This window comes from Phyllostomus discolor, chromosome 1 (genome assembly GCF_004126475.2).
Source record: "Phyllostomus discolor isolate MPI-MPIP mPhyDis1 chromosome 1, mPhyDis1.pri.v3, whole genome shotgun sequence".
NCBI classification, from domain to species: domain Eukaryota; kingdom Metazoa; phylum Chordata; class Mammalia; order Chiroptera; family Phyllostomidae; genus Phyllostomus; species Phyllostomus discolor.
In genome coordinates this window covers 44283753-44308065 of record NC_040903.2, presented here as the reverse complement: position 1 = coordinate 44308065, position 24313 = coordinate 44283753, and the positions used below count along the sequence as shown (strand labels likewise).

At 38.6% G+C, this 24313-nt stretch overlaps 1 protein-coding gene across 10 annotated transcripts in view; it reads right to left on the bottom strand.

Moving 5' to 3' along the window:
- SLC4A4 (solute carrier family 4 member 4) overlaps nt 1–24313 on the bottom strand; it is a 399538-nt gene that overhangs the window by 131089 nt on the left and 244136 nt on the right. For all 10 annotated transcript variants that reach the window (XM_036021813.1, XM_036021819.1, XM_028505445.2 and 7 more), the window contains one exon: nt 1691–1767. In XM_036021813.1, coding sequence (XP_035877706.1) covers nt 1691–1767 — 77 coding nt within the window. The remainder of the gene's footprint in view (nt 1–1690; nt 1768–24313) is intronic.

The following is a 24313-nucleotide window of genomic DNA, read 5'->3' as shown; positions in this document are numbered from 1 at the left end:
CATTATTGATAAACCCGGAAAAACAATGCCAAGCCCTTTTAAAGTCGCCGTGCCACACCGAGCACGACACTTCCACCTGGGAGTCAGAGCTAAGAGGTAACATGATGAGAAGGATCTTCTTATCCTCCCAGCTGCTTTAATACCTACATGAGAAGGACAACTAAACCCATTATATTTGGTAAGCATTCGCTGCACTTGTACATTTTTAAAAGGACAGAGAAATAAAAGGAGAAAAACTGATCAATCTAAAGTAATTAGGGAAGATAACTGGATAATGAAGGGAAAAAAATTTTCCATAGCAACGAAATAGAAGAGAATATTTATGTAGATTTACAAGTAGATGAGCTCCAGATGTATTTTTTTAAATCTACTTCTCCCCAGGTGTTTTTCTCCTTAATAAATATAACATCCAAGTTGGAATATTGTCGAAGCATTGAATCACCTAAATTTTGGCTATGCTCTTCTTCTGCTGTTAACTATTTTAAGCTATTTCTCAATAAGGCAGCCGCTACTGAAATCATCAGTGCATAGGCTTGGCAAAGCCAGAAAGAAAAAGTACGGTCCACAGATTTGTTTCTTTTGTTTTCCCAAAACAGAATCTCATAAAAAATATGCACTCAAATCTTGTCACTATGTAGCTGACTGAAAGAAATTCTGCTCCTGTTCAAAATTCTGAGCATTAAACCCATTTCTTACGCTACTGAGAATCTCTGTAGCTCCAGAGAGTTGTGAGGCACCATCACAACTGTCCAAACTGTATCCAGGCAGAATAATCAGTCAATCAGAAACTTCAGTTTTTTGGGCCAACTTGGAAAAGCACACAGAACAAGTTTGACTTCACTGCCAAGATCATTTCCAGGACATTGGCTAATTAATTATAAAAGCTTTTTCAAAACAAATTTGAGCCTGGCAACCTTTTTTTCCTACCTAAACAGAGAAAAAAGCAAGTTAAAAATGTAAAAGCCCAAGTTTATTGTGGGTTTTTCTGACACAGCTTCATCTTCTATGCAAGTCCATCTTCTTCTCGCTCTTTGTATATGAAGTTAATAAAATAGTGGATGTAGAAACTGGAACTACTAGTTTGAATACTCTACACTGTGGGTTGTAGAAGAAATCATGGGTCAGATACAAAGCTTCTCTTCAAACTCTTTTGTGAGAAGCAAAGAACAGAGCTTCTTCCTTTTCAGTGGGTATGAAGAACTCATTGCATTAACTATGGCTATGACATTACATGGATAGTTACTACTTACTCTGTGTTTTAATAGACAAATAAATAACTAACAAAACTGCATTACCTTTTCCAAAAGTATACCCAAGAGTTAACAATTACGAGAATTTCTTAGCCTTTTTAATCGCTGTACTTTTTCACAAAGTATCTTATTTAATCCTCACACTAACCTGAGGTAGGTATTATTATTACTATTTTAAAGCCAATACAACTATAGTTACAAGATTAAATTACCCAAAAGAATACATCTATAAAGGCTTGAGTCAAGATTCTAATTTCTGTGTTCTGAACTTCAAATCCCTTCATAAACCGCCTCCTTGTCCCCAGAAGAAAGGGCACAAAACCCATCTGCACATATTGGTTCATTCTCAGTCTGGGAACTATCATTTCTAATCTTTTCCCAGCATCTTCTAGATATACACATAGTCTTACACTTCAAAGAAGCAAGAATTCTTGCCTTACCTGGTCCTTCTCAGGTTTATCGGATATGTCATTCAGACTGGAGGAAGTCAGATCCCTATGGGTCATGCCTGGGCTACCTGGGAAAACAAAGAAAATCCGAATTAAAGACTTCTTTTCAAAAACACAGAGGCTTTGGTTGCATATTTCATCAGTGCTAGTAGATGACAATGGGCATGGTGAAGATGCTTTAGCTACGTCCAGGTTGAAGCACACTCGCAGCTAAATGAAAAGTATGAAAAATCCCAAATAACCTGTAAAAGTTTTCTGCCAGTCTCTATTTTAAGATAACTTAAACTTTGAAAGAAGCATCAAAAACAATAAACATAAAAATAAACTTACTCCTGGTCTGGTTTGGTTTCTGTCCCAGCCTTTCACACACATCCTAATCCGCTCGGAGGCCTCTGCTTTTCCCATCCCCTGCAGAGACAGGCTCTTCCCTCACGTCAGCAACGCAGGCCGTCCTCTCCCCCAGGCCTCTGCTAGGACACTCATTAAAATCAACCCAAAAAGCCACTGGTGTCCCCTCCTCTAGCTAACACTTTGATCAAGAATATTCCTCCTTAGTAGAAAACTATGCAGTTAACAAAATCCCCATTGATCCAGAATCCCCATTCTTTGCCCCAAATACTGTTATCACAGGCTCCCCTTACTCTCTCCATTCCCATTTGCCAGACAACAGTAAGTGTACCCTTTCTTCCCCCTTAACATGCCAAATTTCTTATTCAAGTCAAGGGATGGTTTTCTCGGGGATGCTTTGGGAACCAAGCTCTCTGGAAATATAGCTGCTGTACAGAAAATCCACTGGCAATCCGGTCGATGACTTTAGACACTGTTAGACAAGAACAGGAGGAAGGACATCTCAAAGAGTGACAGACCAATTTCAAATAATTGTGTTAACCAACAGATAACTGAACTTCCCTTCTACAGTTGGACCTGAAATTTTTAGGCTTACTATGCAAAAGAGTCCCTTTTCAAAGCCAGGATGCTTGACCCAACCCATGCAGGATGCTGAGTAATGCATTCATCCTTAATCCTCAATGATCTGACTCGGCTGGTCTTCACACCGAGAGGACAAAGGTTGGTTTAAAAAAAATAGCACAGAAGTTCAAGCACAGCTTCATATTTACTTCCAAATAACTCTTTAGATTACAGACTAATTCCTTCAGATCAAAACTTCAACACATAATTTTACAAAAGGCAACAATTCTACTAATAATTTAATGTCTACGTAGGTCTTTAAATAATATAATTGACTTTAACTACTAGATCAGAAAAATTATAATTTTCTTGGGCTGGCAAGACAGGATACTTTCCGCTCTGTCGCATTTCATTGAGTAAGCATGTCCTAGATCACTTAAACCCTTTACCTGGTGGGATATTTTACTCTAGGAAAATTTGAGCACAGAGCATTTTTCAAAAGAGAGGAAAACATCTGAAAAAATGCTTTATGAGCAAAATTAAAAGAACTTTGAAGGCCACATTTTCTACTTTGAAATGCACACCAGGTTACTAGCGTCCCTGAATACAAATGATACGAGGTACAAACATAAATGCCCCAAAATAATGCTGAGCTTATAACTAACAGGAAATGAGGAATATATATAATTTTGTACTTTACAAGAAAAACAAAACTAGTTTGCCCTGGCCAGGTGGCTCAGTTGGTTGGTTGGAGTGTCGTCCTGTACACCAAAAATGTTGTGGGTTTGATCCCCAGTCAGAGCACAAACCTAGGTTACAGGTTCAATCCCTGGTCAGAAAGTGTACAGGAAGCAACCAATCAATATTTTTCACATCGGTGTCTCTCTCTCTCTCTCCCCTCTCTCTCATCAACAAACAAAACCAGTTACTTGATCTATAATAGGTGAAAATTCTACCTGAGTAAGTAAATGAATTTAAACTATATATCCCTAAGGCAAAGAAGGCTTAGTAATCCTAAATTAAAAGTAGCTTAGGTAAATGCTTAGATAAGACTAATTTCTAATTATAAAGCAATCATATTAAGTGGAAGTACAGAAATAAATTGAAAGCAGCCTTTTATTAAGTAATTTAAATTTCCTGGGCAACATCCTAAACTCACTGATTTGCTTTGGAAAGTCATTATAAATACTGCAAAGATACATTTCAACCCAAGCACTGTTCTAACTGCTGCAAGATCTGAAGAGGCAGAAGTCAAATGAATAAGGTTTTCATTATCATGGTAATCTTGATTGATGTCACAACTTTTCCAGGAAACCTCATATACTGTCTCATCATTTCTGTCATTTCTGAAAGATAGTTATAGTGTGGCTATCTATACTTGCACAACATGTGGGGAAGAAAGAGGCACAAGTCCAAGGAAGAGGCAGGAACCAGATGGGGAAGAAGAGGCCAGTGTTAAGAAATAATCAAGTCTAATGTTCCTCCTAACCTTATCTTATTCTCATTAATAAAAGTAGTTAATAAAACTTGTATGTAAAAGTAATATTAGTAATAGTCACTAATATGTAACTTTGTAATGCACTGGAAGAATTCTGAAGTCAACACTTCTAGGTAAGCCATGAACAAGATGACCAGCATTCTTCAATCTTACCTATTTCCCTCCCTAGCAACCCCTCCTCACTCCTACACCCTACCGCCTTGAACAAAGGCAAATGCTTCCCAATGCAATGCTTCCCAAAAGGTGGTCCCCAGACCAATAGTATCAGCATCACATGAGCACTTGTTAGAAATGCCAATTCCTGGGACTCACCCCAGACCAACTACATGAAAACTTGGGGCATGGGGCCTAGCAATGTGGGCATTAACAAGCCTTGTAAGTGATTCTAAAACATGCTAAAGCTTGAGAACTACTGCTCAGAATAAATCTGTTACCTTAACCAGAGGGTGTCCTAGTCAGAATCTGACTTGAAAGGTGCTTATATAAGTGGAAGTAGCCAGGGCGGTAGCTCCGATAACCTTGCTCTCCTCCAAGCTACTGTTCCAAACTCTAGCATCTCAAGCAAATCATTAAATTAGCATGCTTGCCACATAAGCACACAAAAATGATCAGACTTGGCTTTTCCTCTAAATCCTCACCTACACTATCAAATAAATAAATCACTTTATTTTGGAAGATCACTGTTTAATTGGCCTTTTTCAGAAATATCTATCCAATTCGAAAAGACAAGATAAGAGCCAAAATAGATTATGATTCCCAGATTATATCTGGGAATCAGAAATGTGTGCACAGCATGTCAGCAAACCCAGAAGCCGTTACACAACAGATCCCTAACAACACTGTTCTGTTGTGGATACTTTATGCCTGACATTCAGTAAGACATGGTGTCAGAATAAGCTAGTGTTTCTATTTAGAGTTTTGTCCTATAAAGTAAACTCATTATACTACGATTGTGAGTGGATCGGGGTAGTACAGAAAAACACCACCTTGTCTCAAAAAGCTGTGTTACGAGGACACCCTGGAGCGTGCTAATTCTTGTGGCGGTGGTGGTGATGATTTCCTCACTCAAAGCTACCACCAGCAGACCCTTCCCATCTGAAATCCAGGGCATACAGATGTCTTAAAACTGCTCTTGGTCCAAAGAAACTTTCTTTTTTAAGCTTTAGTTTTTGAAAAAAGAAAAAGAAGGACCAGCCTCCTGTGCATAAGTCTAATGAATTCCCATATCACTGTTTTCTTGCCATGAGAAAAAGCTTTGTAGAATCACATTCTCAAGCAGTTTCACACAATCAAAAACAATTTCATTTTCAAAGTACCCACTTGGCAGGGACATACTGTCTTCTATAAAAATTAATTGCATTCTGTATTAGGCTTAAAAATCATTGTTATTCTTTAGCACACATGGAGCAATTTGTAAAGTCCTCTGCAATTATATCTATTAGATACAATAAAAAGGGGTGAGGAGAATGTACAGTATAGCAAGAGCATGACATTTAAATGTGTACACATTAGATAAAAATGTAAATACATATGTAATGTAATGACACATGCACACCTCATACCTTTTTAACAAGCCAAGAGAGAACCTAGGGACAAACTAAAACAAAGATCAAATAGGCTATGAAATAAACTGGTTTTTCATTCTTACCAATAATTCCATATTTTAGCATAAAATTAACTAAGGTAACTTACATATAATGGGTATTTAAATGAATCTGGACATAAATGTCAAAGGGTTCAGAGCCATAACTATGATTTGAAATTACTTGGGACCACAAAATGAATAATAACTGTAGTTGAGAATAATGCACGCTAATGTGTTCTGTCCCCCACTAACTCACTGATATTCTCCCCCCACTTGTTGGCATAACCCACACCAATCTACTAGAAAATGTCTATTATCTAAGATTAAGGGTCAACTGATCTTGATTACCAGGCACTTTAACTTACATTATCTTAATCCTCATATAAACACTTTGAGTTAGTGTTATTATTACCACTTTAACATAAACAAAATGAACTACGAGGAGGTTGAATGTACGGTCACAAAGCAAGTAATAAAAACAATTTAAATCTGGATCTCTTAATACCAATTCCCCTGCCTCTGAGGAAAAAAAACTGGCCTGTGTTACTTACATAAATAAACACATAAACTTCATCACTTCTAATGAAAAGTTAATGTATAACTACAAAGACTATATTCTATTTCCACAATAATTATGTGTTTTACAATATTACTAATAATACTTAAGGTAGAAATGTTCTTGGTTTCCAATTTTAGTTGTTCCCCAAAATGAAATTTGCATTTCTTTGTTGTTTTCATTTTCATAAAAAAAGTGGGGGGGAGGATATTCAATTTAGCTACTCTGTTTGCCACTGAGATTAAGTAGTAACCCCAAACCACAGCTCTATAACAAAGAAGAAAGCATGCTAAAAACAATAGCAATGTAATTATAAAAGCAATAATGCCACATGCTTCTGACTGCGCTAATTCATAGTCATAGCCAAGTGTCTGTAAAATTCCACAGTGATCATACGGCCAGTTCTTCATTATTTCCATACTGGTTTTCCACATTTTGGGTTACTGCAACTGCAGTTTCTTCCCACTTAAACCACTAAATCAGGGATACGAGAGAGGAGAATAAATCACAGTAAGTTTGACTGAAAAAGTCTAGAAGGAATGGCTAAAAGATAAGCTTGGATTTTGCCAGACCAGTTTCCTAGTCTTCCATGACAACAGAATTTCAAGAGCACTCCCCACCAAAAATAATAATAAAATAAGCATGTCATTAAAAACTCCAACTCATTCTCATTCCCTGTCTCCAAATAAAATAAACATTAAGAATATAAATATTAGACTAAGGGAGCTTAAAAATATTATCAGAAGGAGCTCTCTGAAGGAATTTCATAACTAAGAGAAAAATCAATTTGGATATTTTTGTTTCTTTCACTTGCAATTATCTTTTGTTTAAAGAATTTTTGCTGTTTGTTTATGATTTAATATACTATAAACTCAAGGGTCCAGAGCCAAGGCCTTCCATTTACCTTGTTCGCAGTTACAGGCTCTGAGTTTGGCACAAGTGACACTTAATAAATATTTGTGAATGATACCAACTGGGTATCATTTCACCTCCATTTTGAGTTACTACTATAAACACTACTGTTCAAAGTCCATTTCCTATGGAGACGTGTGTTCACGCTCCAAGAGCCTCAGACTTGGAAAGCTTTGGAGTAAATAAGGAAGAAGTCTGTGGCTGGCCCAGAACTAACAGAATGACAAGACTCTGCCAAAGTAGCTTAAAGCTTGTCAGTCATCAGTGGAACAGAATGTAAGAAACAATAAAGGGGAGAAAAAAAACAGTCTGTAAAGGAAAAATCAGGAGGTGAGAATGAGAGGAGAAATAAGAGGGCATGTCAGTACTTCAGTGATAGAAAACAATAGCCTTGGGTAAAAAAGTCTAGGGGAAATGAAACAATGCAAATAACGTGATTGACTTGCACAGTGAAGCAAATTTGGAGGAAGGAAGAAGACATGAAACGATCCAAATAATTATCAAAGAATGTGAGTAAAGTCCTAGCCTAAAGCTAAAATCATCCCTAATATATGGGATGAAGGTAATGGAGAAGACATCCTTGTAGAGGGAACTGGAAGTGTGCAGAGGCCAAACCACAACATAACAAACACCCACGCCAATGAGTCCTCACAGCAAATATTCTTTTCATTTGAAGACCATTCTCTACCTTTTTGGGACCTCAGCTTTCCATGTCCCCCTTGATAATCTCTCCAACCTCAACTTCCTTGGCCCCATTCTCACCTGTTTTTGAGTTTCCTGACCATTCTGTGGGCTTTTCTGGAGACTCAGTGTTAGGTCTTAGACATCTCAATATCAAATATATAAGATTTCATCTCATCTAATTCTTCTAAAATTTTAATCAGCAAAAAGAAAATGCTCTAACCATGGAGACTCCTGTTTTAATAATATTACAAATGATATTTAATTTCTGTTATACTCTCAAATAGACAGTAGACAGTTTTTATATAAAAAAAAGCATTTTGTTCTCTTTCTACATACAGACACATAGAAAAGATATTTAAAAGATCTCTACTCAGCTGAAGAAATATTCAGAGACAAACATAGACTGGAAAACTTACTGAATAGGGAATTTCCATAACTACTTCAAGGAATCTGTGGTCCTTGTGATTACATATAGTATTTTCAATCTTATAATAGTTCTTTCTCTATGTCACATGCACACACAAAAACTACAAACAAAATATAAACAAAAGCTATACTGTCCAAAGAATGTAAGTAGAAATATATAAAATACTATGTAACCTTATCTCACAGTAAGGAAAAGAAGAAAAGAAGAAGAGAAGAGAAGAGAAGAGAAGAGAAGAGAAGAGAAGAGAAGAGAAGAGAAGAGAAGAGAAGAGAAGAGAAGAGAAGAGAAGAGAAAAGAGAAAAGGAAAGGAAAGGAAAGGAAAGGAAAGGAAAGAAAGGAAAGGAAAGGAAAGGAAAGGAAAAGGGAAAGGGAAAGGGAAAGGGAAAGGGAAAGGAAAGGGAAGGGAAGGGAAGGGAAGGAAAGGAAAGGAAAGGAAAGGAAAGGAAAGGAAAGGAAAGGAAAGGGAAAGGAAAGGGGGAAAGGGAAAGGAAAGGGAAGGGAAGGGAAGGAAACCATCAGCAAGCCTATGCTATCTTGTGAAAGGATAGTGGGAAGAACAACAGCAGCTTATGACAGAAGCAAACAAATATCTCACTGCCTTATTTCCAAATAGGCACTGACCCAAAGTCATTTTACTAAATGCCCTAAGCCAATTTAAGAAGGGATTTCCAACAGCTTCCTGCAGCCACACCATTCCAAGCACTTGCAGTAGTGCCTGCTTTCAGTAGTTGGGTCTACTCTTCTGTATCTATGTGTAGACACCAGATCCAAGCTACAGTAAAATTTTGCTAATTCAGATTAATAGAGAAATTCTCTGAATTGATGAAGTGTCTAAATTTAAAATAATTTACGAAGGCTACAAATTCAACTTGGCATATGACTTAGCACAGGGATTTATCCCTGTCCTTTCCTAGAGTCTGTTAAAAAGATAAAGTAAAAAATATACATATATAAAATCACATTAATTTAAAAAACTAGAAAACCAACAGAAACAAGAAAACTTTCTGAAAAAAAGAAGAGCAGATGGAGTATTAGAACCTGGTACTATTTATGGTATATAAAAACTACAGTGTAAAATATGTACAGAGAGGCATGTAGTCACAAAAGAGATTTTCCCTGCAAAACCCCAAAGGAGCTCCACACTGGAAGAGGCCAAATACAATAGAGGCTGAAAGGGATGAGTTTATGGAAACTCTGTGCACAGAAAGTTTACCACCACCCGGCAGAGCACCCAGCAGCTATTTACACCACAGGGCTCTCTGCTAAAGAGTTATTAGAAAAGACAAGGTAATTAGTGCAGGTGTTTATACCTCAAAGCAAAGTCTTCTGAATTTCTAGAATTTAGGAGACACCTCAGGATAACATTTTCTACTCACTCAAAAACAAATCCTCTTTCTTAAATATAAATGAATGACTGAGGATCATCAGACATTTGAGAAAGCCCAAGACTAAAACACATACCAAAACAAATGAAAAAACTCCATACAACTTCAATAACAGCAATATAATTTTAAAAATCTAAATAAAACTCTTACTAGTCTGCAGAGAGATTTGCAAAGCTATTATATTTCATAAAACACAAAGAGGATGTTATAAAAATAGAACAAGAAAAATGTTTTAGAGTTGTAAGTACTTCTAAGGACTATATATGATTGCTAAAAATAAAACAATACAAAGGTTAGAAAATAAAATTGAGAAAATATTCCAAAAACAAAAGTGTAGAGGAGGACCAAAAAAAAAAAAAAAAAAAAAAAGAGGCTTACTCCAGGAAGGCCAATATCTGACTATTAGGAGTCCTGCTTAGCTAGAATAAGGATTCAAGGAAGAGAACATCATTAAAGAAAATATACCAAAACTAAAGGACATGTTTCCTCAAATCACAAGGGTCCCTAGAGAAAAATAAGCAAACAAACCACACATACAATCCAGCCCCGTATGTAGATGAATCACTGTGAAACTTCACAATACCAAAGGTGAAGAGAATAAACTATGATTTTCTATCTAAAGAAGAAAAGAAGCATCAGACTTTGGAATTCTCTTAAGCAACCCAGAATCATAGAAGATAACAGAACCATGCCTTCAAAGTTCTGGAAGGAAAATTCTTTTCAACCTAGAATCCTATATTCTCTAAAACAATAAAATATTGAAAAAAAAACAAACTATGAAACTTTTAGGGGATTAAACAAATTAAAAAATGTCAATTTTTATACACCCTTTCATACAAAGTTACTTGAAGTGTGATTTACCAAAATGAAAAAACAGACCAAGAGAAAGAGACTCGTATACTGGAACTCAGGAGATCAGGAAGGTAAATGCCGGGACGGTGGCTGTGCAGCAGATCTGAAGGCCCCTGGTGTCTCATGCAGCAGGAGGCGGTGCAGGGGAGAGGGCAACATCGAGGAGGGATGGATCTGCAGAAAGGCACTGTCTATAGGGTTTACTAGTATCCTTGAGATATTAAAAAAGTTTGATAATACAGCAATACTAGGTGATTCTCAAAAATGTAATTTAAAACTCCAGGTTAAAAAAAAATGTACAAAAGAGAAAATGTAATTAAAGCCCATTATATAGCTTTAGAGTAAAGTATATTCATATAGTCATAATAACATAAATGCTGTTATGGATTTCTGACTTTAGAATCAACCAATAGAAAAAGTACAGGTAGTATTTATATAGAGAGACAAGAATATAAATCTAACCAACATTGACAATAAATAGTAGAAATACCTACAAGAGAAGCCTGGAAGTGAAAGTAGTGAGGAGAAGGGCAAGGAAGGGTAGGGAAACTATTATCCTTTACTTCAAGTAAGAAGTCTAAAGATCCCACCAATACTTAGCTAATTAGTTAATTAATTTAAAGCTAATTATAGAGATATGAAGAGATTCATGACAATTTTTTTCAATTAAACAACTTAAAGAATTTCCACTATGGGGAATATATCCAAAGGAACCAAAACACTAATTTGAAAGAACATAAGCACCCCTACTTTCACTGCAGCATTACTTACAATTGCCAAGATACGGAAGCAGCCCAAGTGTCCATCAGTAGATGAGTGGATAAAACAACTATGGGACATTTACACAGTGGAACACTACTTGGTAGTAAAAAAGAAGAAAGTTTTACTCTTTGTGACAGTATAGATGGATCTGGAGAAAATTATGCTAAGTGAGATAAGCCAGTCAGAGAAAGACAAGTACCATATGATTCACTCATATATGGAATCTAATGAACAAACTGAACTAACAAGGCAAATGGGGACAGACTCATAGATGGAGAGCAGGCTGACAGCTAGTGGGGAAGGAGGTTGGGGTGGAGGGATTAAGCAAAAAGGAAAAAGGACTCATGGGTGTGGACTACAGCGTAGTGAATCCTGGGAGCAGAGGAGTATAGGGGACTAAATGGAAAAAATTATAATAAAGATTAAATCAACCAACAAATCAATCAATTAAAAAATTAAACAATTTGAAGAATTAAAAGTGGTTGCTATGAGGGCAGGCCTGAGAATAAGGAAGATAAAGCAAGGCAGTTCATTTTTCATTAGAAGTCCTCTGTGCTCTTCAATTTCAAAATCATTTTTATATAATACTTTAATAAAAATATAATACATGTCTATTTATCATATAATAAATGTTATTAAGTCTACTTTTATTATTTCTAATTACTTCAGATTAAGTTGAAGCATTATTGCCTACTATACTACCTGGAGAGATATAATTAAATCAAATTTTAATATAAACGTTGAGATCAAAATTTGAAAGAGTTTAAAGTCACTTTTGAGTAGTATATACATACTATATGAAATAATACTTACGCTATTTTTTTTAATTACAGCAAGGGAAATTTTTCCTGAAGATTCTGTCTGAATTGCCAAAGATTCACACCTATGGCTTTAGTTAACAAAAACCCTTATATCTCAAAAGTATATGCAGATAAAAAAGCATGTGCAGAAAAGCAAGCCAGTTAACAGTCCTTCATCTGCAGCCAAATCAATAGAGATATGGATGTCAATACCAATGTCAATATAGACAGTTTATGAGTACTGGATGTAAGCATAGGTATGGGCAGAGACAGGGACATAAAACTTTAAAAGAGTGATAGGCACATTGTCTGGGCCTCCACTTACAAATGTAGCCCCTCCTCACTGCTCTTGACTCACACAGGGTTTTGGAAAAAGCCATTCAAATCGGCTTCCCAGTACAGTAACTCCTGTGGCCTTGATGACGCACGTCCAATGAGTTAACAGACATTGGGCAATAGATGATCACAGGTCACTCCCAACTCAAAGAGCAACCTCCAGAAAAAGACATGAACATCTCTGGGCCCTTAATGCCAGTGTACCCCAAGTGGCCCTGAAGACTCTCCACATTTAAGCACTGTGTGTCTGAGCAAGAGCAAAGGCATGGGATCACAACTTCCCTGGTGTGCACTTGCCCATACCCTCATTTTCTCCCCCTTGGAGAGGTTTATTACACAAGTCAGCCAAAGTGACCTCTAGGTTCCAAATGATGAGGTAGCTTTGAGGCCTCAAGTGATGCTAGAGTGACTACGGGGAATTTGATCAGAAATAAGATAGGCCCAGGATTTCCCTCTTATTGAAAAGCCCAGGCTGAACTGAGATGCTTGCAATTCCAAGTTGATACTATCCTACCCCAAAATCACTGCTGGTCCTCCAGCTCTAAGAAATCCCAAAAGCAAGGGGCTTTAACTCCATGACACAGACTTGGACAACAGCAACTGCCACAGCCCCCATTGTTCTGACTGGTGGGCCAGGTGGGGGGCAGTATAGTGTGGTGGCTCGTGCCTCACCTCTCAGATGAACTGAATGGGTCTATAAGGAGAAATACAGAAAGAACCCCAGAGATAATCTGTCAGCACAATATCATGGATGGATAAAGTCAGGAGATGAAAAGATTGTAAAACGAAAGTACTGACCTTTTATAGGACTGTCGAAAGGATTAAGCAAAGAAACATGTGAGCAAGGGTCCTGTGCAGATGTCCAATAAACGTTCATTTTTTTCCTCTTCCCTTTGGCCTGCAACCACAGGCATAAATCCCCTCTGAGCTCAAGATCCTCAGGGAACTGTGAAGTCCAATTGCCATGGTAGGATTCCCCCACATTTAATTTCCTAGCCTAAGAAGATGAGTTTGGAGAACTGAGAGGTTGCAGCGGGGGGTTAAAATGATCTGAGCTGAATCAAGAATGAGGACTGAGGCCTAAATGCAGCTATTATTCATCACACACAGAGAGGGTATGCGGTGACTTCAGGCAAACTGAAGTTGGAGAGCTCCTAGGAAGTGTTAGATGTCTCACTGAGCACAGAGGTTGTTAATAAATGTTTACTTGAGAAAATGATACAATATGTACCCAGCTTACTTATGTGTGTTACATCACAGTGAGAGAAAGTCCTTAAGGCAATCTCTACTGTTTTCTGAGGAAACTGTGGTCTTAGTTCATTCTAGCACCTGTCCCTCTGATGTGAGGGCAACACACACCTTTCTGATATTCACCACTACAGTGATATGAGGAATGAAGTGAGTGGGACAAGAGCAAATGGTAAAATATATAAAGCCTCAAACAACAACCCAAAAAAATGCAGACACTCCAAGAATGTTTCACTGGCTCTAGTTATGTTGTTTATCTATTGCTTAAATCAGTGGGCAAAAATACTTTCCAGAAAACCTATTTCTGCTAAACCAACATGAAGAGGAAAAGAAGCAGAGAATGAGGGGAAAAAACTCATGTCGGTAATAGCCTGACTCAGTATCAAACCTTTAGGCTTCAGAAATTCATCTAGTACAATATACTGGCATTTTCTCATAGATACACATTATCTCTGGAGCCAGAATATAATACAGATGATGTAAGTTTAAATGCCCCACAGGGTAGACATTCTGGAAGGTGGGGTGTGTTGTTACAGATGTGGCTCATAGAATCACAGAACTAAAAAACACCTGGAGATCATAACCAAGTTCTTTCCCAAGCAGTTTTTCTCCTACAACACTAGGCAGAGACAATCTCTTAACGTCTGCTCACATACTTCGGATGTCAGGAAACTTGCCACATAATGAGAGAATCAATCTCACTGTAATAAAGCTCATACTTACATGTGGTAATTTCTCAGGTAAGTAGTAGTAGCATGTGGATGGACAAAGAGACTGTATGTGCCACCCAAAGCACACACATGCTCAGAAAGAGCTAGCTTTCATTTCAGTAGACACAATTTCTTAGAAATAATGTGCATCCTCATGCATTCCCAGGCTTGACTGTGGATTTTCATAAACAGAGTCCCTTGCTTTACCTTTTACAATTCTCTGGCACTGGGGAGGTGGCCCCTACAGCTCTCCTAATGCTATTTAAACAAAGGCACCTCGATAGGAAAAGTCTGCATCCACATGCAAAAGGGATGGGGCTGCATCCCTGTCAGCTGAGTTTTACCAGCCTGAACCTGGATCGGGTCACTGATTCCCAGAGAAGATCACTGAAACTCATGAATTACAAAAATCAAAATTACATTCAAATCCCTAGGTAAAACATCAGGAGTCCCAAGTCAATTATCTTCTCCCCTAAAATGGTCACCCTCAGGGCCTGGTTCTGTTCTCTGAAGCAATGAAGTCTACTTTCCTCCACGTGTTTGTATTAAGCTAGCTCTCATCGTGAACCCACTGCGTTGCCCTTTCTCCAATTACCCTTCCTTGGCTGAGTCAGATCTCTTACTATCTGAACAGTCCCTAGGTGGTTTCTGTTCTCATTCTCCACCTTCAGATGTGACCTGAAAGTGGAGACTTCTCTCTACACACACTTCCCACTTTGCTCAGGAGAACCAGCTTATCACAAACGTCACTGTACCCTTGGTAAAAAGAGGTCTAACCAGTAGGTCTCCAAAGGCAGGGACTCTGCCTTGCTCATTGTATTTTCCCAGCATCAGCTGAGCACTGGCCAAAGAGTGGTACTTAAAAATATTTAAGTGAATGAATGAATGGACAATGTAAATGAATTAATATAACACCCCAAAACTCTATCACTACACCTGGATACAGTAAACTTAGCAGCACAAAGGGGAAGGGATACTTTCAATCCAAGGGATACTTCCAATACAATATTGTCATTCTTTCTGAAGACAACAGTCAAACCATCACTGACATCATTACAAATAAAAATAACCGACACAGCTTCTGCTACTAGCTAGTTAAAAGGAAATGCCACTTTCTCACAGGCTCTAGGCAGTTCCCTAGAAAGACAGACAAAAATTATTCAGAGACGTCCTTTAGAAATTGAAGAAATGATTCAACTTTGACACCTACAGCTATTCTTAAAATCCAGACTCCAGCTTAAGTGTGTGCTAGGAAAATCGATTTTTAAAGTAAGACATTTACTGAAGGAAAAACTTGTCATTATAATTGAATTTACCCTATTCTTCCTCCTCAAAAAGGATACTGATATTAGTCTCTCTGCTACATCCACCTAACAAGACTGTTCTTTGATTTGTAACCATGGTTACTACTTGCAGAACCCATCACAGTGTATGGGCTCTTTCTGAGGCAAAGGCTGATCATAGCCCATCAAAGTGGTATGTTCCAGCTGTTTCCTGGGGTTGATATGAATGGTCCTTAGAAAACAGAGCCATCACAGAAAATTACTCTTCTGAATGCTGACTTGTTGTCTCGCCTCAAGAAACACCAGGAATTTCATTTTCTGACTTGAAACAATAAAACTCTGGATCATCAGTGCCCACACCTCTTGAAAGCAGGAGGTGTGGCCTGAAGGCAGAGGGCAGCAGGGAGGCCTGAAGGCAGAGGGAATGAAAAGCAAAGAGAGAAGTAAAAAGGAACCGTGTCATCTGGAGAATCTACACACTTGAATTCAAACCCTGGTGCCCCACTTACTGGGTCACCTCAAAGATTCCCGCTGCCACACAGGCAAGGTTACAGTGAAAGACACCTCAGATTCTCATGGCCTAAAAAAACGGTGACTTATTTCGCACTCATGATAATGTCCATTGTGGACTGGCTGGGAGTCTGGTTCTGCATCTCTGTCCTTAGGCCAGGAAATAAATGCATGGAACCACTCTCTAGAACACTGCTGCTGTGAGGAAAGAGAGAATAGTGATGCGTGTACTGGCACTGAAATCCTTCCTTAAAAATGACACCTAGGCCTTGGCCAGTGTGGATCAGTTGGTTGGAGCGTCATCCTGTAACCAAAGGGTTGTGGGCTCGATTCCCACTCAGGATATGTACCTAAATTATGGGTTTGGTCCCTAATCTGGACTAGAACCATGCCCAGTCAGGGCACATACAATCCCTGGTCCTGGCATGTATGAGAAGCAACAAATCGATGTTTCTCTCTCCCTTCCGCTCTCTCTCTAAAAAAGCAATGAAAAAATATTTTCAGGTGAGGGTAAAAAAGGCTTTTTACATGACACCCATCATTCTGCTCATGTATCATTTGCCAAAACAAGTTATGTGGTCACAACTCACTTCAAATGGGTGAAGAAGTAGAATCCTCATATTTGCCCAGAAGAGACAGAGCTGCAAGATTTGTGATTTTCCCTAATGATTATAAGTACTTAACCTCATTGAGCCTGTTACTGTCTTCATCTATGACAAGGGGTTAGTGATGCTTTAACTTCATAGAATGTTTTGTGGGGATTAACTGAGACAGGACCAGGTGGAATAAATGAGAGCTGGTAGTTGCCTGCGTAGTGATATCTCAACCATGGACAGAATGATCTAGTCAATAAGAAATGGAGCCCCTAACCCAGGAATGCAATTCTCAAATTCTGCTACCATCAGCAGCCAAAGAAAGCAACAGAGCTTCCTGGTGCCACTGAGGGTGTTTAGTTTAGTTTTGAGTGATGTGAAGACTATGATCTAACAAACTCAAAAGAAACATTTCTGCTCTAGATTGTCATATTACCTGTCTTTTCAGTCTTTTCTCTCATTTTCGGTTTAAGTATTCATTTAATCAATGAATATTCATGAAGTGTCTCTGTGCCAGGTACCCTGTTAGGCCCTGAGTGATAAATCACAGTTTTCTCCAAAAGAACCTCAATCTATGCAAGAAGATTCACAATTGATGGTTCCAAAACAACCTCCCACACCACCACCACCTCCCACCAAAAAAAAAAAAGGAAAATAAAACTAAGTCAAACAAATAAGCAAATGTAGATGAGTTTGAGCCATTTGCCATCATTCCTTCCAAAAATGCCCAATAGTCAAAAACAAAATTGGAACTGCCTACTGTTCTAAAGGTTTGTCTCAAGTAAATGGATGCTACACATTTTGGTTAAGTAGATGCTACACATTTGATTTCCTCTCCTGTGTTTTTAGATTGACCAAGTTCTTAAAGATTGTTCCACAAGAAATGATGAGAATTGAAGTAGAGCAGCTGTAATGGAGATTCAGAGAAGGGCAGGGAGGAGAAGAGCAGAAGAGGATGGAGGAGAGCGGACAGGCAAGAGTTGGAAATGAGGAGGGCACCGGGCCTGACAAGAGGTGGAGGAGGAGCTGCTGAGATGGAGGGTGCATCGAGAGGGGTCCAACTGGGACCTGAGTTGCCAGAACAACTGCAAACACCATGAACATCCAGTTTACCACAAAAAAGAAAAGCCATATTTCTGAAGATTCTGCCAGCAATTTTCATCAAAGTAAAATTCTACTGCTAGCTGCCAAGAAGAAATTTCATTATTAACTTTGAAATTGATATCTGCAGCTAGAATATTACATTTGCTTTTCCTCCAGTCTCTTCACCCACATGTATACAGACATACTAATTCAAGTAGTTAGATCTTACATTGTCTCCAAGAATTATATCCGGGCACTGTTTAGTCTAATAAGAGTGGTTTACTGCATATCTGCGTGAAAGACTCTCCAGCAGTTTCACATTCATCTAGTCTACCTCGGAAGTCCCCATAAAACCACAGCCCCAGTGGTTCTTCGTGAGCCTTGAACTGGTAAACTCAGCCCTCCCTCACTATAAGAGCCCTCATCCTCCATCTACATCCGTGTGCAGAAGAAGAGTATGTTCCATGCACTGTCCTTACACAGCTTCACACTGTTCTCAGCATTTCCAAAAAGGACACACTCCAAAGTCAAGGCTACAATTTCTATTATGACTGCAAAATCATCATGAGTGCTGTCTACCAAATATTTCTGAATCTTCATCTTCTGAGCACATAGTAGAATAACAATTCTTTAAAGTTGGGTGTAAACGTATGACTCATTATGGGGAATGAAACGTGAGGGAACTAACACAGGTCATGGCTGGGCAGGAGCTGAAGAGGCACTGACGATGCTTGTGGAAGCGTGGGCTGAGAGAAACCTCCTATGAGTCTGGATCCTCACTAACAATGGTGAGCCGAGCTCCCCGAAGTTCCACATGACACATGCAGTAATATGAATAAGAAACTTCTGTGATATTCAACAGCTGAGATGTTTGGGGTTAGCTGCCACTGCAGCATAATCCAGCCCATCCTGACTACTAGTTGTCATAAAAGAAAAAATGTCACGAAGACCAGCTCTTTTTCTTACCCCTTCAACTTATCCTCACTCTATTATGCCTCGTCGGTGTTCTCTGGGGGGCAAAGGGAATCAACGTTATAAACATGTAGTAGACATCATTTCTTAATAGCTCTTACTTATACTTCCCTTTCAACACTTTCCATTATTACCACTGTGCTTTAATTTTTACATTTGAAGCATTTGGTTCTGTTGTTCACTCTTCCATCGTTTACCACTATGAAAAAGGCACCCTGCTAGACACATGGGGCAAGAGTTGTCAAACCTCTCAGGCTCAGGTCACCATCACACACTTAAAATTGAGAGTGTTTATCTCTCAATATTTACCATATTAGAAACTAAAACCAAAGTTTAAAAAATATTTACCTATTAATTTTCACAACATTAATAAGCCCATTACATATTAACATAAGTCATGATATACTTTATGAAAAATAACTTTGTCAAAACAAAAATTCTAGTAAGAAGAACAGCATTGTTTCACATTTTTACAAATCTCTTTAATTATGGCTTAATGAAATACAGCTGGATTCTCTTGTCTGCCTCTTGCTCAATCTGTTGAGGTATGTTGTTTTGGTTGAATAATATGTAGAAAATCCAAAAACCTTTCAAATGCTTTGAAATGATCTCAGGGATACCCAGGGCTCCCCAGTCCCCATGTTAACAGCCAGTGTGATAGTGCAAGGGTCAGAATACTTTTTCTTTAAAAGGGCAGCTAGTGAATATTTTAGAATTTTTGGGTCATAGGATCTCTGTTGCAACTGTATAACTTCTACTGCTGTAGCATGAAATCAGCTGTAGGCAATACATAAACTAATGAGCATGGCTGTGCCCTAGTAAAATTTGATTTACAAAACCAAGCAGCAAGGATTTGGTCCATGGGCCATAGATGTCCATCCTTGTGATAGAGGGTATCTAAATGAATTAGACCTGGGTCCTGCCCTTAAGAAATGTATAGCCATTAGAGGCAATAATATACATATCCACACAGTATAATACAAAGCAGAGTAAGATAAAGGTCATGTGAGGAGTCTCAAGACAGTTGCTTTCAGAGTTTAAGGTCAGTAGAGAGCACCTCAAGTTGGGAAGGTTTCAAGGAGAATGTGGGTCTTCAATGATGGGCAGAATTTTGACAGAAAGTCTCAGGAGGAAGGAGGGTATTCCAAGTGGAAAGAATGTCTAGGGTTCTAACTGTTGTGGCTCAGTTGGTTGGTCATTGTCCCATAAAGCAAAGTTCACTGGTTTGATTCCTGGTCAGGGCACATGCCTGGGTTGCAGGCTGGTCCCAGTTTGGGGTGCTCATGAGAGGCAGCTGATTGATATTTCTTTCCCTCTCTTTCTCCCTCCCTTCCTCTCTTTCTAAAAATAAACAAAGTCTTTAAAAAAAAAAGAATGCCTATGGCAAATATACTAGAAGAATTTAGCAAATTCAAGTAATGGTAAGCAGCTGCTGAAATGCAGAGTAGATAAAGGGAAATACAGTAGCATGAAATTCTGCTTTATCAATGTTAAGTCACTGTGCAATGGGCCTTGAATGCCAAGCCCAGGGGTTTGGGATGTTGCTTGAGATACACTGAGCTGCCATTGACCATTTCCACATGAGAAGGTGACTTATCAACCAGTTGTGGTAGGATTAATTGGAAGTGTCAAATGCAGTTGCCTATGTCCAATTTTACATGGTGACCCCAAATCTTACAGGCCACTGAATTAGACTAAGCAAGAAGAAATCATGACCTGAACCAAAGCAATGACAGTAAGATGATAATGAGGACAGAGTAGGCAACAGTAGAGAGGTAATATTTAACAGATGTAGTGGTTCAGTGAGGGAAGAGATGCAGAGATAGTACATAATCAAAGACAACGATAAGGTTCCAAGTCTGACAGAAGGAAGAAAATGGTAAGAAACAGGAAGGTTAGGAAAAGGGAGAAATCAGGTGATGAGAAAAAGTGTGAATATGAAGATAGTCTACATGTCACCATTTTGCCAAGCACAGGTTTGAATGTTCACAAATACTAAACCCTCCTTGTTGAGGAAAAAGAAGTCTATTTTATAATTCCAGCAGATTGTCAAAGTTTTTCCAAATCTGTGCCTCTTAAATTCTCCTCCAAGTCCCCACTACTCTGTATTTCTAAGTTTTTTTTATTCTTTATCCACTTGGATTCTCTCAATTTTAGACTTCTGGAGTCAGCATATACTTTAGCCCATTGTAAATACAATATTAGATATCAGTAAAATAACTAATGGGACCTACTTCAGAAGTTCAGGATAAATAGTAACTAAATCTCACCCTAACTGGTGTGGCTTAGCCCGTCTTGTGTCGTCCTATAAATCCAAATGTCGCCAGTTTGATTCCCGGTCAGGGCACGTGCCTGGGTTGCAGGCCAGGCCCCCAGTGAGGGTGTGAGAGAGGCAACCAATTGATGTTTCTCTCACACATCCATGTTTTTCTCCCTTTCTCAAAAAATAAACAAATAAAATTTTTAAACAATTGTAACTAAATCGCTTTTCATTTTTGTAAGTGGTTAGGACTGTCTGTATTTGAAGAATGTTGTAACTCATTCTTGGAAACCATGTAATTTTTCTGAATGTCTTATGTTAGCTAAAAAGTCTGAAGGCAGATGTCAGGTTGCTGAGAGATTTTATTTCCTATAGTCTTTTGAAATCTGTGACTTTGAAAAGCAAGGGAATTTTTAAAGTTGTTCTTGGATTTCCTTTTGCCTTTTAAAAGGCGAAAAATGTATGTGAGAATGGTACAAATAATATTTCCAATCAAGAACCCCAGATCTTGAACCTGGTGAAGAAAGAAACAGGGATGGAAGGTTAAATGCTCAGAATCAAGATAAAACTGCTCTAAATTCATAGGCAATAAAGAGAGCGACAGCTGCATGGTAATTCTCCACCCCAAAGGTAGGTTTAGGTGGGTGTGAAAAACTAAGGTGAGAATGTAATAACAAAGGAGAAATGTAAGAGTCTTGGCCAATGATAAATCATCTAAAAACCCTTTTTCGAAATATACCCTCAAAGGTGGCCACAGCATTCAGGACAGGCACAAAAATCTGAACTTCCTTTTGTAAATCCCATCCCCTTTTCCAGGAAGTTTCTGTCATCTCCTGGGTTGCAAGCTCAAAACCTGAGGCACCCTGGGCTCTTTCCTCTTCTCCCCTAACATCTGAGCCATTGTCAAGTCCTGCAAAGGCCATCTCTGTCAGAGTTCTGGCATTGTCCCTTCTTTTTCATTTTGATAGTCCACCTACACTCCACATCTGGTCTGCTGCGATCACTTCCCAACTCCCTCCCTACCTCAAACATTTCCCCTTTCTGCTCCATTCAGATACCCCTGGAAGGTTAATTTCCCTAACACATAGCTCTCATCATGCTACCTCCATGCTAAAAACCTTTCATAACCTTTCACAAAATGGCTCAAATGTTTTGCCAGCTTAACACCCATATGTGCTGTTCTCTCCCTCTCTGCCAATCAAATGCAGCCACTTGTTCTACCTCACACAAACTCTTCTTTTTACTCTCTCAACAACGTGGTCACTCTTATACTTGTCTCTTGGACTTGCATCATCTTTCAAGGTCTCATCCTGCCTTTCCTACAACCTCCATTTATGGAAGTACAGGCCATCTTTAAGGCCCCCTGAAAAGTAGGTCTCTGCCAAGAAGAATTATTTCCCCAATTCTCTTTTTGTGCCCTACTATCCATTCTTCTCATAAACATTTTTGGAGACCACAATGCATGCACTATGCCACACACTGTAGGCAACCAGGTGTGCCCTCTTCCTCTCTGGTGGCATATCGCCTTTCTCAGTCAGCGTTGCCTGTGAACTTCCCTCAGCTCCTTCTCTCCAGGTGGACCATGGAGCTGCAAGAATTAGAGCTCAGTGACTGGTCGGTGACTTACATGTATTAAAATGAACTCTCTGGGTTCACCACTCTCCCAAAGAAATTCCAAAACTTTTAAAGAAAAATCTAGAGCCACAGCAAATTATCATTTTTTTATTTAGTCAGTAAACTTTGGAGCAATTGAAAGGCTATGAATTATTTAATTTCAGAAATGCCCAAAAGGAAAGAAAAACAAAAGGTTGTTTTTTTTTTTAAGCAAAAAAGTTCCACCTGCAATTCAGTTCTTTAAGTTCTAATGTTAGCTATGTAAACTGCTGGTAGGATCAAACAAGAATCCTCACTTATAACACTGTGGCTTCGTGGAAAAAAACAGTATTATTATTACACTTAACATAGTAATAACATTAAACACTGGATAAGTACTTTCAAAGCAAAGCCCTAAACTAGACCCAGAGGTCCCTGCCTCGCAGATTTACCAACTAGACAAATGGTCACAACACAAAGGAAAGTGAAGACAGATGCTGGAATGTGCAGAAGATGGCAGGATCAAACCCTAAACCTAGTTTCTTTGTTGAGGTTCAGACCTAAGAGTCTATAGAACTGATCTTGACTGCCAGTAACTGCAAAAAGACACAAGTGATTTCTAAGGGCTCAAAGGATGCCGGCTGTTAGGTGTCAAACTGAATTCCTAGATAAGTGGGAGAGTGAAGAGCCATTCTTGATCTACCAAGATAGAGTCGGCTCCTATACACTCTAATCATGGCAAAGCAGTTAGGTGGGTATTAGCTTGTCCTGAAAAGTAGAGGTGAATGCTTCTCTTTTGTTCTCAGTAGTCCAGGCTGGTTTCAGACCTGCCAGTGAGATCTGTAAGAGGAAATCATTTTTGGTTTTGTTCCAACTTCTAATTCAATACCTTGGCAGCATTTGAAATGGTAAAAGCTGTAAGCTCATATCTGCCTCAGGTGACAAGTAAGATAAGAAGCACACAATGTAAAAATGATGAGAGCTTACTTCCCAAAAGCAACTTCAAATGTGGCTTTTTGAAGGTAGTTACTTCAAGTCACACTAAGCCTGAAAGTAGCTTGCTAAGTATACTGAAAGATTCAAGTATTGGAACCTGGTTCCCAAACCTGTGTTTTAGCTGATATTTTGGCCATGTTTTTGAAAAATAATTCCATGTTAACTATTAGAATAAACTGGTAATCAAATTCATCAGACCAGGATGAGTAGAAATACGAAGAAATCATTTTTGCAGATAGTAAACAATATTCATTTCTGGTTAATAGTTTACTGGGGCCAAGATAGGCCCCAGTGGAAACTGAGCTTTCAGCTGCTTTTAATAGAAAGTCCAAGTGTCAAAAGTCAGTAAGTGTTTACTGTACAACTCGCATGTTTCAAGCGCCTCCACTGCACTGGAAGACACATAAAATCACGAGATACAGCTCCTGCCCTAATGGAGCTTTTTCATATAGTTGAAATTCGCAAAAAATACAAACAATGTAGCATTAGAGGAGAACATAAAATAATACGTGGTAAATCTTTAATTGTGAGACACAGACAATAGGAACTAGGGGATTTTAAGACCTGGAAAGATCTTTTGTGTTTACTCGAACTGTTTTATAAAGAAGATGGAACATCATTCAGACCCTACTGACTAGTTTTGGATAGGCATACTTTTTA